This window comes from Eptatretus burgeri, chromosome 4, assembly GCF_056783735.1.
Source record: "Eptatretus burgeri isolate ZD-2024b chromosome 4, Ebu_testis_v1, whole genome shotgun sequence".
Classification (NCBI taxonomy): Eukaryota; Metazoa; Chordata; class Myxini; order Myxiniformes; family Myxinidae; genus Eptatretus; species Eptatretus burgeri.
The window spans coordinates 4,365,673-4,380,709 of record NC_140964.1 but is presented as its reverse complement, the minus strand read 5'-3'; the positions used below and the strand labels follow the sequence as shown (position 1 = coordinate 4,380,709).

The 15,037-nt window shown below is 45.3% G+C and overlaps 2 protein-coding genes across 5 annotated transcripts in view; one reads left to right on the top strand and one right to left on the bottom strand.

Annotated features, from left to right (window-relative positions):
• Positions 1–15,037, top strand: part of LOC147027367 (unconventional myosin-Id-like) — a 128,459-nt gene that overhangs the window by 102,247 nt on the left and 11,175 nt on the right. Inside the window, exon 22 of one of the 4 annotated variants that reach the window (XM_085876717.1) lies at positions 4,308–7,335. The exons of the other annotated variants lie outside the window; for them this stretch is intronic. Coding sequence (XP_085732843.1) covers positions 4,308–4,461 — 154 coding nt within the window. The 3' untranslated portion in view covers positions 4,462–7,335. Of the gene's footprint in view, positions 1–4,307; positions 7,336–15,037 lie in introns of those variants that run through there. 4 annotated transcript variants of the gene reach the window in all.
• Positions 6,868–9,455, bottom strand: LOC147027368 (cyclin-dependent kinase 5 activator 1-like). The gene is made up of 2 exons (XM_085876718.1): positions 9,004–9,455; positions 6,868–8,717 (listed from the first exon to the last, which is right to left on the bottom strand). Exons 1-2 carry the CDS (start codon positions 9,304–9,306, stop codon positions 8,133–8,135), a joined length of 888 nt encoding a protein of 295 aa, XP_085732844.1. The 5' UTR covers positions 9,307–9,455; the 3' UTR covers positions 6,868–8,132.

The following is a 15,037-nucleotide window of genomic DNA, read 5'->3' as shown; positions in this document are numbered from 1 at the left end:
CAAGCCAAGTAATCGGGCTGTCATGGGGTTTAGGGACTCCTAGCAACACCTGTTAATGAGTGTCAGACATAATTACAATTATATGATTCGAGGAGAGAAGAATCTGATGTAAGGGTTACCACAACAGAAAGTTTGGAATGTTTTCCATCAGGAGAAGCTGCTTTTAGGTTCATCAACTGAACCTGCGCTCTAATACATCACACGTCTCCCTCACCCTGTCGACCTTCACTTCCAATACGTCACATGAGTGATGAGACTTGCAAGAAGAAGGGGATGATAGTTACCAGTTTGCTTTCACCAGAATTGTTGATGTTCCTCTATGAACCTGGCTTACTATCACAGCATGTCATAATGAAGAGGATCGATTGCGTCATCGGATGGTGTTGACCTTTCAGAAAGAAATTCGATATTGCTGCCACTACAATGGTGAATCGATTGAGGGATAGGTTTTTCAAGGGTTTCAATTGGTTCACTCAGCTCCTTGTGGGTTTTGATTGGTTCACTCGACGACATCTTGTTTTCTTCAGCTGTGGTCAATTTCCATCACCCTGAAGTCAACACAACTTCACGCTTTAATGTCTTTTAGTGCAAGATAGACCCGTATTCTCGCCATGTCCCTCCATCAGGGCTGGCAGGCAAATCCCCCAATTTATTTCTGTCTTTAGCGTCTGGGAGATGTATGGTCTCTGGAGCGTTTGGGCCTCATTATTAACTATAACCTGTCTGAGCTTGATCGTATCTCCAACATGGCCTCAAAATCAGGCTGCGACCTCGGAATTCTCTGCAGGGCCAAGTCGAGTCCTGTTATTCTCAGCTGAAAACAGTGTGCAAAACCTTGATCCGGAGTGTCATGGAATACGAACGGTTTCCTACTATGCACCTGTGTTGCTGCTTACCATATTGACTCCCTGGAATCTTGGTGCCCTCGGCGTCATTAGACTCGAATGTCAGGAAGCTGAGTTTGAGGATCTGGATCTTGTTCACCACGGGCAGGTTGTGTCCTTGCGGTGTTTTCATTGCGTCTCTTCTGGTCTTGTTCCTCCTGCCCGCTCACATGTACACCTAGCCTTTTCCCCTCTCGGTCACGTGTTCCACGAGAAACCGTTTCCTGGCTTTCCTCTCCAAGTTTAAACTCGACCTTCACCTCCATTTCTTCAGACACATCTTTTTTCACCTGTTGAACTGTCTTCCCGAGTCTGTTGTCCGGAGATGTTCCCGACAAAATTTCGATCTGCTGCACCCACCACCACCACCTCATGGCCTCTTCCATTTCCACTACTGGACTTTATGACACCCCCTGAAACCCCATTCCCACTCCTCTCTTACAACTCCTCTCCTTGTGCCGTATTACATCCATTTGCTGTATCCCAATATTTCTCCTTTGTCCCATGTTGTATTCATTCATTGCCGTCTGTCCTGCTCTTCCAAGAGCCTCGATACCTGTATCGTAGCTGTATAGTATTGAAAGCAATTGTAGAAGTGGGACATTCAGATGAGGGTCTGTTCTTCACATCATTTTTTTTTTTAATGTCTGTTTCACACATCATGCCAATTCTTAAATGAGAAATAACATCTTGGGAAGAAGCGAATGGAAGCATTATGCAAAGCAACCCAAATGAGAGCGAAGTCGATGGCACGCTCTCGCAAATCCCCACGCTTCCCCCAAAAGCAAAGTTGAAAGATGGCGAAAAGTTCCACCAGGAATGACCCAAGATCAAAATTTGATTTCAATTCCCCCCCCCTTTTTTGACCCCTTTGTTCCCAAGTCCCCACCACCTGGGGCATTAACCCGGGGTTCAAATCCAAAAAGTCGTTACTTATGCCATGCGTCTCCCAATGTTGATTGCATCGAAAAAATTTAATTTGGAAATGTTTCTAAATGTTCCTGTAATTGCATTTTTTTTATTTTTTTTATTTTTGGTGTTTAACCTTTTGAGCCTGCCCCCAGGGAGCGGGGCCAAAGATGATGATGCTGCTCTCACACCTTCGTGCCATGTAGTGATCATAACAACCAATTTTGGTGAATCTCTGCACAACCGTTTAGGAGGAAATAGCGTGACGGATTGACAGACGGACAGAGCTGATTACAATATCCCCCCCCCCCCCCAAAGCCTCATCTTTTTCAAAAAGTGTGGGGGTAAATATCCCTCATTTTGTGCTTACAAAATATAGTCCCAACTTGTTGTTTGTTTCGGGGTTTTTTGAAATAGGACCTCCCTTTCATGCATTTTATTTCATCAATGAATGTCCTTATCCCACTCGTACTTTCGCAGGAAAATCTATTGGGACTTCATTTTAGATCCACACATTTATACGGCTTGGATTATAATAATTGCTGTCAAATCGGTGAGAGGGTTTGAACAATTTGCTCTTTCGAGTCTAGTTCTGCTTCCACCCTCCATCCTGGGGGAGGCTGCTCCCATAGCAATGGCTGCCATAACAACCAGGCAGCTCAGCACAGTGGGGCGTTCACGGTCTCCGCCAAATCGGAATATACGTTACACAAACCGCTTTTTGAAGGGCATCGCACGCTGACCGAGCCAGAATATTGAAGATGCCAATTCTGTGTCCGATGCGAAGAAATCCTTGGGTTTGGCGTCGTATTGTGGCGAGTGGGTTGTTGCGCTTGCTGCTGTGGCAGCTCATTGACATTCATACGGGACTGAAGGCCGAGATCAAGGGCAATGTACTGCCCCGACGAAGGGCACTCGGATAAATCCTGCAGACATGACTTGCTTCATTAAACAGGAATTTTTTTCCACCATCTTCCACTTTCCATTTCCTTCCCGTATTATCTCGATGCGTTATTACCGATAGGGCATCATTCCAGTGCAATACGGTGACGAGCATCGCCTTCGATGTCCATCCATATTACTGGGACAAGTGGAAGCACTGTCTGCCGGTTCTGGTCACAGGCGGCGAAGTATGTGAGTTTCCCGACAAGGGCTATGTGATTTGGCCATCCTCATTTAATGGGATGTCTGAACCCAACCTTGTTCCTATAGACTCTGAAAGAGCAAAGATTGCTGAGCATCCTGCTTTTCTGTTGATCTATTCCCGGCTTTCTTTTGAAGTTGATCTCGATTTGACAACAGTCTGCTTTGTCCCAAAATTGTACCGTGGCAGCCATCTGCTCCAACCCAGGTATCAAGCGGTATTTCATCACCTTTGGAACCGATACAATTTAATCGGTTAATTTTCCTTGGATGGAGGTCATTTTCTGCCTTCTGTTTCCTGAAGGCCTTTTTCTCTTTTGCTTCACTGGTTGAGTTGTCCAAGCGATGTCCTTGCTTGATCTGGCATCTTCAGTGTGACCTTGGTGACCTATAAATGAGTTTCCCAGATTGAGCACTAATGGCGAGGCCGAAATCATGATTGAAACAGATTTGTTTCAGGTAATCAAAGTTAAACATCAAAATCAAAAATCAAAACAGATTTGTTATCTATTTTGCATGCACAGGTATTTGCTGCTCACGTAGAGCTCTTGTGCTGTCTTCTTTTCATCCCGGTTTATCCATACATTTTATGGAGGACATTCGTCAGGGGATGGAAGAGAACCTTCGATTAAACAAGCGTTCATTACTTAACCCTACTACCTCCACCCTCACTACACTACCCTTCCCTTCCCCTCCCCTCCCCGAGTCAGTTCTGGTTCATTTTTCTCTTTCGAAAGCTTTTTCTTCTTTCTCCCCACATCACTATCGCTTTGTTCCGTGTGACCTTGGGCTGCACCTCAAGGTCGAGCACAGCCAATTATGGAAGTTGTCCCATGAATACAAAATTGGCTTGGAGCTTTCTGCCGACCGTCGCTCCGAGGTTAATTGCACTGACGTCACGGTCGTGGAATTGGAAGGCAGTTTAACTCAAACATATTTTGACGTTGTTCACAATCGAATCGCAAGCTTCCTTAACAGCTGTGAAGAGGGTGCAAATCGCTGTTTCTCTTTTTATTCATTGGCAGAAGCTTGTTGAAGCCTTCAGGTTGTTGTTGAGTTAGACATTTCATCACCCTCTACAGGTTCCCATTTCATGTTTCTGGACGTCTCAAGGATATCCCTGACCCGTCCTGTTCTAACACTTTGCTTGCTTTTGTTTTTGTTTTGTTTTTTCGAGCATCCACCAATCGCGGTCGTTGATCAGCGATCATTCATCAATTCCAACGCAGTGTGAAATTTTTCAACAAAATGAATGTTGGAACAACATTAACCATCACTGGGGTTTCTATGAAAACCTTCGTGAAACACCTTTTTTGTAACTTCTCTCCGTGCCCCGTGACACCACGTAATGTTTGGAATGATCTCGTGCAGGGAAAACCGCCCTCTGAGCGTCCACGTTGTGGACACGATGACTTGTACCCTGAGAGGCCAAAAGAAGAGCATCCTGGTGAAAAGTGTTCCCGGCCTCACGCTGCCAGAATTTCGCAAGAATGGCTCGGGATTGTGCCTGGCGTGGGAAGGATAGATGTATACCTGGAACGTGATGTCTTCATGTATGTTGTCTGACATTGGATTGTTAAATGTACGTATGTCTGACATGGGATTGCGAGATGTATGTGTGTCTGACACCTGATGCTGAGATGTTTGTGTGTCTCTCACAAGATTGCAAGATGTATACGTGCCTGGCATGGGATGGCGAGATGTAGGTGTCTTTGATGGGATTGCTCGTATGTGTCTTTGATGGGATGGTCTCGTATGTGTCTGACGGGATGGCCTCGTATGTGTCTGACGGGATGGCTAAAGGTCTTCTGTGTTTCACAGGATTTTTAGTTGTAATTGTGTCTTTCGCAGTGTTGCTCGATATGTTTTTAGCAAGGGATGGCAGTGGCAGACATGTACCTGGCAATGGATTGCTCGGTGTGTGTCTGCCACTGGTTGATTAAATATCTGCACCTCTGACATGGGATGGCTGGATGTTGGTGTGCCTCGTACGAGATGGCTAGATGCCGGTGTGTCTATCACCGGATGGCTACATTTTTGATTGTTTGGCATGAGGTGGCTACACGTATGTATGTGGAACGAGATCGCAAGATGTACGCTTGAGGCATGAGATTGTGAGATGTACTTGTCTGGCAAGGGATGGTGACATGTATGTACATCCGGCACAGGATGTTGAGATGTACGTTTGTCTGGTTTGGGGTGGCTAGATTTACAGTATGTCCGTCTGGCACGGGATGGCGAGATGTATGTCTGTCTGGCTTGGGATGGCTATATGTATGTTTGTCTGGCTTGGGATGGCTAGATGTATGTCTGTCTGGCTTGGGATGGCGAGATGTATGTCCGTCTGGCTTGTGATGGCTAGATGTATGTCCTTCTGGCACGGGATGGCTGGATCTATGTCCTTCTGGCACGGGATGGCTGGATCTATGTCCTTCTGGCACGGGATAGCTATACATATGTCCGTCTGGCATGGAATGGCTATACGTATGTCCGTCTGGCACGGGATGGCTATACGTATGTCCGTCTGGCACGGGATGGCTATACGTATGTCCGTCTGGCACGGGATGGCTATACGTATGTCCGTCTGGCACGGGATGGCTATACGTATGTCCGTCTGGCACGGGATGGCTATACGTATGTCCGTCTGGCACGGGATGGCTATACGTATGCCCGTCTGGCACGGGATGGCTATACGTATGCCCGTCTGGCACGGGATGGTGATAAGTATGTCCGTCTGGCACGGGATGGCTATACGTATGTCCGTCTGGCACGGGATGGTGAGTTGCATGTCCATCTGGCTTGGGATGGTTAGGTGCATGTCCGTCTGTTATGGGATGGCTAGATGTATGTCCGTCTGGCTTGGGATGGTTGGGTGTATGTCCGTCTGTTATGGGATGGCTAGATGTATGTCCGTTTGGCTTGTTGTATGTGTGTTTGTTTGTCACTAAATGCTTCCAAAGTATGAGGAAGATATCTTCCTCTCAATTTATATTTTTTGAAGGGGCACGATATATTTTAAGATGTACTGTATGGACTGCATTACAATTTACACCTTTATTTTACGTGGTATTTTCACTGTACAAAATTCTTGACCACAAATGGACTTTGAATTCTGTATTATTATTTTTTTCTTTCATTATGGACGTTTGTTGTTATATTTGTCATCCCAGTTTAAGGAAAGTGAACTTGTATAACAATAAACGGGTCTGGATCAGTTTATTTTAGGACAATTCTCCTTAATCAAGTTGTGCAGGTTTATTTATAAAGTTTTATTTTCAGGATCGTCATTTGCTTCTGTGTTTGACAATTTAATTTGTCCAAAGAAATCTTGTTTGTGGAAAGGATTGCACTGGAAGGTGATTCATTGCAAAGCAGGGCCACGGCACCAATCACCATAACTAGTGCATGCTCGTATGATAGTGAGCTGTCGTTTATTATTATTATTATTATTTTTTTTATTCTTCATCATGAATCCCTCCCACGATGATAAAATATGTGTGAAAGTAACCCCCACATGGACACTTGACTTTACACAAGTCTGCCGTGCTCTGTGCTGGTGGCACGGGGGAATGGGCAAGGCCTCGAAGGCCCAATGCTTTCTACCCCAGAAATGGCAGAATACCCTGACTCCAGCACTTCACCGTTTGATAGCTTTGACGAGTTGTATAGAATGGAGATTGTATTTTGAGGCACTTTAAAAGTGCACGTTCGAATAACGCCTTATGGGATGCTTTGCACTAACTCCGAAATGCTTGCCGAGCGGTTATGTGGACAAGGATACTTTTAACATCTTTCCTTTCCGTGGTACAATTGTGAGGCCTTGACTTGCTCTGAATGTCCGAAGATTTTTGAAAAGTTTCTGTTTTCATCCCTACCGGTGGTTTCAGCGAGTCGACGTCGTGAGGGACGACATGTTGCTCGTGTGACCATGCGCTCATCGTACGTGCACGTAATGATGTGCAGGAATCGACTTTTCTTTGTTTTTTTTTTTTGTACGACGACTGCTGCAATCCATAGCATTTCCGGTACTGCTTATCACATAATAACGCTTCTTGTCTTGATCCCCGAGTGCTGATGTCATAATGCTTTGATCATGTGATTTGCTTAACAAATGAACTACGCTGGGACCATTGTTCACATTGTATTTGTAATCCTACAAAACAATGACATTTTAGCAGAACGCCACCAATAAAATAGTTAAAATTGCACTTTGAGAACAGTGATCACAAACCCTGTATGTTGTACAAATACATTTAAACATTTTGTAGTTTGGCAAATCTATAAGTTTGACTTTGACAACCATTCGCTAAACTGAAAGAGTCGTGGAACGTTTAAGGACCTGGAGTCATTCTTCCTCCGTCACTTGTCTTTCCCTTTGAATAAACGCACAAGGATGAAACGTTTTTCTCTCGTTTTCTTTGAAACTCTCGCAGAGAAACCATCAAGGAAAAACTGCGCTGAGACGACGCTGCAGATTGGAAAAGAAAGACCGATTGAACTCTGCCCCAAAATGAGAATGACCTTCAAACACCAAAGATGAAACTGACACCCTCTGGTTCACATGACAAGTCCACAACAATCGAGTGATTTACAGTATTTCCATTCTGAGTCGTCGTTGACCATTTTGTCTCACAGGTCACACATACAGGACCTTTGTTCTTTTGCCACTCCACCGCATCCCCAACATCCCCCTTCTTTCACACAAAGCGACTGTTCGTCATAATTAGTACATGGAGTCACCAGATCACCACAATGAGTACCATATTCCTGCCAGCAGGGATTGAGAGGACACTCCATTTTTTTTCCATCTTTTTTTTTTGTCATTTTTCACAACAATGTATACTACTTCGTCATGAATCGCTCGTTGATGGGTCATCGTGTTCTCCAGATGAAGGCATCAATACAAAAGCGAGCTCCATGAGGAATGGCCACGTGATTCTGTGGCTCTGACTGATGCAGTGTAGAGACTTCGATTGAACAATACTTCCTTGAGAAAAGCTTCGTCCAATAGGTTAAATCTGTCGCATCTCCTTCCTTTAGCATGAGACACGTCAGTGACTCACTATAGTCTCTTTTTCCATAAGCTTGAGAGAGCTCCATGGGTCCACCACCCCATTGACGTCCGAAAGAACATCTTATTGCACCAGACTTGCGTGGTTCGCTGAAAGAAAGAACTTCGTAAGAAGCCCGAAAGTATTATCGATCAAGCGAGAGGCTCCAGTGTGCGGGAACCTCCCGGACTCCCTCCTCCTTGAGCTCCGAGAAGACCTGCGTGAAATAGTGCGGATCGGCGTTGAGGCGCAGCATCTTCCCACTCAGAAGGTTGATGATGCACAAGCAGCGGTCCCAGAACGCGTCGCGGCTACTCTCTACCAGGAAGGGCTTCAGCGGGTACGAGATCTCGTTGCCCATGTACGAATAGGACAGGTAGAGACATGTAAGCACGGCAGCACGGAGTTCACGCTCGCTGCTCGTGTGCGCTCCCACCGCCTCGCGGCACAACAAGTACACGAACACCACGTTGGCGGGCGTTACGAAGGCCTGGTCCTGCCAGCCCTGCAGCAGCAGCGAACGGTCCACGGCACGTAACCATAGAGCGGGCTCACCGGGAGCCAGGTGGCGCAGACGGGAACATCGGCGGCATAAGAACGTGCCCAGACAGCGGAGTAGCTCGCTCGTGGACGCCTGGACCACGACCCTCCGAGGGGGACTCCGAGCCGAGGTGACCCCCGCATGCTTTCCCGAAATGAGCTGCTTGCTCGGTGCGCTGGGATCAGCAGTCTGTGGGAGTACAACGAGTAGCGTGAGGGGGTCTTTTGGCCATTAAATTGCAAAAATCAAGGGGCATCACCAATACATGATGGTCCACCAACGACCTTCTTCCAATAGCATCATTATCCTATAAAATACATGCATGATATGAAACGAGTGACAAAACGTAATTCAAATTGAAGAACCAGCTCGCTCAAACCGCAAACGAACTATACACGCACGACTTATTTTTCCGAACACCATTTCACCTTTTGGATGAATGAGACCATTTTATATTCTCGAGACCTGCACCCACCTGCTGCTGGCAAAACGCGCTGAGGTTCGCACATGAGAAGGACTTGTGCAAGTTCTCATTATTTATGGTCAACAAGGAGTCCTGGTTTGGGTTCACCTTCTTTGAGGTTTTCCTCTTCGTGGAAGCTGCTACCAGTCGCTTCCAAGTGAGCGCCGATATCAGCATGGAATGCCGCTTCAGTCCCTTATCCTTGGTGTTCTTGCCATTCTGCACGGCGGTGTAATGGGCCACCGAGCTCTGAACACCCTCTTCCAAGATGCGACCCTTGCGGGTGCTCGGAGATAGAGACAGCACGGTGCCCATTGCGCTTTGCCGTCCCCGCGATGCACTTTCAGCCGGACACACGCCGCACCGTGGACCCTCCGTGCTGGAGTTCGTGCGCTGCGAGAGGGTTGGAAAATGGGCGGAGCGTGTATGGGGACCCACCTCCCCGGCCCAGCGACTCTCGCTCGGCTGCGTCTGCGTTTGTGACGTTTTCTCAGACATTGTCTAATTATGGTAATGGATGCAGCTGCTTCCAGCCTGTAACGTGTCGGATGCTTCCCATTTTCACTGCCTGCCCTCCTCGATACCAAAACTGCTATTTATTACGTATTTCCCTTCGTACTGCCATCGAGTGGAGGCTTAGGGGTGAAAGGTGGGGGGGGCAGGGTGGCGGATTCCTCATTCTCATGAATAGTGATTATGACGTCATTCCTTTAAACATCATGAATAAGATTGTTAATGGTATAATTACATAACATATTCATGTTTCCTTTCTTCCATTATATTTACTGGCGTACAAGACTAGTCACTTTGCTGACTGGAACACCAATCTGTGCTGCAACGGCTAATCTCTAGGGTAAGAACAAAAAAGGATTCCTGGGAGATCCTGCCCTCCGTGCGGGGATAACCAGAATCGCAAGTTGGCGTTCGCAGTTTCGCCACGTGTACCCATGATGTACCCACACGCAACCCTTCCTTTATTATTTACGAGCAGAGCCTACCCCTCGCTTCACTGACGGACCAATTAGTCGTAATATTTGCCAGAAAAATTGGGCGAGGAGGAAAGGAAGACAAATTTAGTCGTGCAGAGTCCTTTAACCCCTATCCCAACCCCTCTTCCCGTCCCCGTCCACATGTCCCATCCCCACCCCCCCCTCCTTTTTGCCACCATTCGTCCTGATGTCACTTCCCGCTCAAAATATCTCACACACGATGATGGGCATTGACAAGCCCCTCTGATTTTATTTGGGGGAGGGGGGATAGAGACGAAAAGGATAAACTTGTAATACCCTCTGCCACCACCACCAGGTGGTGCTGCATGGTATAAATTTACATCGAGAATTTACGTCCCCCCACCCCCCCACCAAATCTCCACGTGAGGCCATGGCCACATAGCCGATGTTATCCCCACCCCACCCCCCCCACACACACACACACACACACACTTACACACACACACACACACACACACACACACACACACACACACACACACACACACACACACACACACACACACACACACACACACACAGTTGTATTTGTACCCCGAGTTTGTTGTTTGTCACTTAAAAGATGTGGACGTGCATCAGGGACAGAGAGAGAGAGAGAGAGAATGAGATGGTTTATAGATATTGATACATATAAAAAGGTCCAAGTGGTCTAAAACTCTAAATGGTCAAGGGTCAAAGCCATCTAATCTGTCTGAACGGTGTAAGGGGTCTGAATGGTGTAAAGGTCTGAGGGGTCGAAAAGGATTGAAGCAGTGTAAAGGTCGAAAGGTTATAGGGGTTAAAACGGTATAATAGGTCTAAAGGGTGAAGAGATATCAAGGTGTCAAGTGTTAAAACGGTCTTAAAGGTAAAAGACGTCTTTTGGGTCTTCAAGGTAAAAGGGGTCTCAAAGGGTCTTTTGAGTCCTCAGGGTCCTTGCGGTATTGTGGGTCTTTTGGGTCCTTGGGGTCTTTTCGGTCCTCGGATCTTTTGGGTCATCGGGGTCCATTTGGTCCTCTGGGTCTTGAAGGTCTTTGGGGTATTTTGGGTCTTCTGGTACATTCAAATAGTACATAATTAACAGACGTACATGTGTGAAGTCAGGGTGCAATTGACGTTCAAACAGTACGTAATTAATACACAGTCGCACGGCTTCATGGACAGACTAATCGTGTTTTCCTTTATATATATATTGTTGCGGAAATGGCCCTTTGTGTGTTATTAAATATAGGATTAGCCCAGATCCCCCATTAAATGCATGTTTAGCCAGGTTGTTTCGTAATTGGACGTTACATGTGTGTTGGGAGGTGTAGGGGCTGTTCATTGTTCGTACGGTGGTGGTGTACCGAGAGGTTCTTCTTCTTCCTTCCCCTCTCTGGACGACAGTCCCCGCCCAGCGCTCTGAGAGGGTGTGGCCTGGAGAAGCGAGCGCCGAGAGGGGAAGGTGGAACTGAGAGCGCCGACGTGGGGCGCGATCGGCTGTACAAGGAATGGCTGTGTCTGTTTGCGATCGGCTTTCGTGAAGAGCGAGCCGACAGAAAGGCAAGGAAGGGACTGCAAGAGGTCTGTCTGCCATCGGCTGGAGGAGAAACTGCTAGCGTCAGTCGGCGATCTGCTGAGGGAGTAACTCGTGATGCGTGTGGTCGGCGATCTGTAAGAAAGGAACGGCCTGAACCTGAGGATCGAGTCGGCGATCTGCCGAGGGAGTAACTGAGCCTGAGTGTCGAGTGAGGATTCTGCTGAATAGAAACTACGAGTGGGAAGCTGCAATCTGCTTCGAGAGGAACTGGGTGCTGTGTGAGTCGGTGACAGATTTTATGAGGAGGTCATCGACAGGTTCAACCTGCGTCTAACCACGGAGCCTCTGTCCTTACTCACCTCACGGCTCGACGACATCTTGTAATCCCGTCGATCCACCTGCGGAGCCCAACACCCCGATTTGGCCTGATCTGGTGAGCAGGCCAGGCCTGGACTTGTATAGTGGACCTTGTGAAAAGCCAGCTGGAGCATACCATAGATCTTTCGTCTTGTGCCGTCGGCCTTACGGGGGCTGAACAAGCTGAGGCTGCGTGCGTGGGCGGTGCTACAAAAGGAGGACGACGCTGCCATTTTGCCATGCGGCGTGTTTGAGCTTGGGTGCTCGAATCCGTTGGCATTGGCTTGTCACGAGCCGCATTCGTACCTTTGACATTTTTCTCTCGTTCATGAGGCATCACCAAGTACTTTGTGTCTTGTCTGCATGTTGTCTAAGGTTTATCTCGCTAGGGTTCCCTTCGAAACCCGTAATCCGTAGCTCCCTAGTTAAGAATGGGTTATAGATTGATTATAACATTGTCGTGAATGTTTTGCTTGTGTCGTGTTTGTGCTGTATCACGTGATTGGGTTTTCGTGTATCATGACTCGCCCGCTAGCGGTGGCGTTGATGTACTTCCGGACGCGCAATAAAGCGGAGTTACTGCTACGCTCTCGCTCTCCATGTTCCGCTGCGCCTCGGATACCACAGTGTTCCCCGATGTGTCCCCAATAAATCTGTCTGAGTTATACAAGATTTGCTGCCCTTGAATTTATTTGTGCCGCGCCGAGGAACAATCCGCTCGATTTGGATATAAAACCAAAATGGTTACGGACTGGTAGACTCCGCTCGGTCTCTGACAAATCCAGTCTGTAACCGGGGTCTATTCCCCCAGCTGGCAAGGCACGGGTGTACGTTGGTATCGTGATGCGAGGCACGTAACCCGAGACCTGTGCCGAGCCAGCCGGCGTTATAACCCCGGAGACGGCGGCTGTTAAGTGACTGAATCTTCAACATTTGGCTGTCAAGAGTAGGGTGCGAATCCCGCCACTGCCGAATCCTTAACAATAAATATATATATATATATATATATGTATATATGTATATATATGTATACCGGGCGTAGTGGCGTGCGCCTGTAATCCGGCTACTCGGAGGCTTGGGTTGGAGGATCGCTTGAGGACGGGGGCTCTGCACTGGGCAGGGTGTAGAGCAGCCCGGAATCATGGCGAAACCCAAATCCTGATCCCTGTGTCGTAAGAGGCGACCAGGGTTGCGTCAGGAAGGGCATCCGGCGTAAAACCTGTGCCAAATCAGTATGCGGATCATAACGGATGATCCGCTGTGGCGACCCCTAACGGGAGCAGCCGAAAGATGAACAACATATGTATATATATGTATATGTATATGTATATGTATATGTATATATGTATATGTATATGTATATGTATATATATATATATATATATATATATATATATACATATATGTATATATATATATATATATATATATATATATATATATATATATATATATATATATATATATATATATATATTCCCTGTGTCGTAAGAGGTGACCAGGGTTGCGTCAGGAAGGGCATCCGGCGTAAAACATGTGCCAAATCACTATGCGGATCATACGGATGATCCACTGTGGCGACCCCGAACGGGAGCAGCCGAAAGAAGAAGATGATGTATATATATATATATATATATATATATATATATATATATATATATATATATATATATATATATATATATATATATATATATATATATATATATATTAGGGTGGTCCTTACTGGTACACCTAAACCAAAAAGAGGACTTTGTCAAGGTGCTTTTTCCTAAAATAGTTCACATTAATAAGAAAAGTATTGGTCCCAAATATGGTTCATGTATGGCTTTATTAACCACTGTCACACAGGGTGTGAAAAATACAGTGTTCCAGTCTCTGAATCCATGAATTATAGCATTGTGGCTGTTCGACAGTTAAATGCAAATTGAAACAAGAATCCTTCCTGTTGAGTTGCTGCACTCCTAAAAATATTGCTTCTGCAGTGAAGAGGTTTATATTAAGCTCAAAAAAGATCACCAAGCTGAGATATAAACCCACAACTCTGAATAGTTCCATCACAGTTTGACGTCATGGCACAAAACAACAGGGATCGTGTGACAGTGGTAAAATCTGTTGAAATCAAATGAAACTTCACTCAATTTTTTTTCTTCCCAAGTGGAACCAAAAAATAAAAAAGCACATTTGAAAAGTTGAAGTTTGTATTTTAGGACCACCCTAACATATTTATTTATATATATATATATATATATATATATATATATATATATATATATATATATATATATATATATATATATATATATATATACATATACATATATATATACATATTAGGGTGGTCCAAAAACAGCAAAATTTTAAAAATATTCAGATGTTGTCTCCACAAGCCTTAAATTATTCCACTATGATTCAATAACGCGCATAAAAAAATTTAAGTTGATCGGAGGTGATTTAGAGGTCGCTCCATATGACGACTTTTAGTTTCATGAGTTGGGTAAATTAGGGTATGGTCAGGTACGATTACGGGTACTTCTGGATGTCCGAGGTGGAAATGGAGTGCATTTTCAAACTCTATGGGGTCGATTTACTCTTAGAAATGACTGCACCAACATTGAATTCACTATCATTTCGAAAATATGACTTAAAACAAGATTTATCATTGTTTCATATCGTCATTGTCATATCATATCATCATATGGAGCATCATATCATCATATGGAGCATCATATCATATCGTCATATGGAGCGACCTCTAAATCACCTCCGATCAAGCTAAAAAGATTTATGTGCGTTATTGGATCATATTAGAATAATTTTAAGCTTGTGGAGCAACATTCTATTTTTTTTCGACTTTTTTGGACCACCCTAAAATATATATGTATATATATATATATATATGTGTATATATATATATATATATATATATATATATATATATATGTATGTATGTGTATATATATATATATATATATATATATATACATATACAGGGTGGCCTGAAAGTCACTTTTCCCCTTCCCCGTGAAGCATTGTTCTTGAACTCTTTTCATATGCAGGTTTTATTGTACAGTACTTACAATAATTAATTTGTCATTGTATCTGTATGTGCTCCATCATTCTTCTGAGTCAATGTTTCCGTATACCATAGCTGGCGAGGGCAGAGCGGAAGGGACGGAGG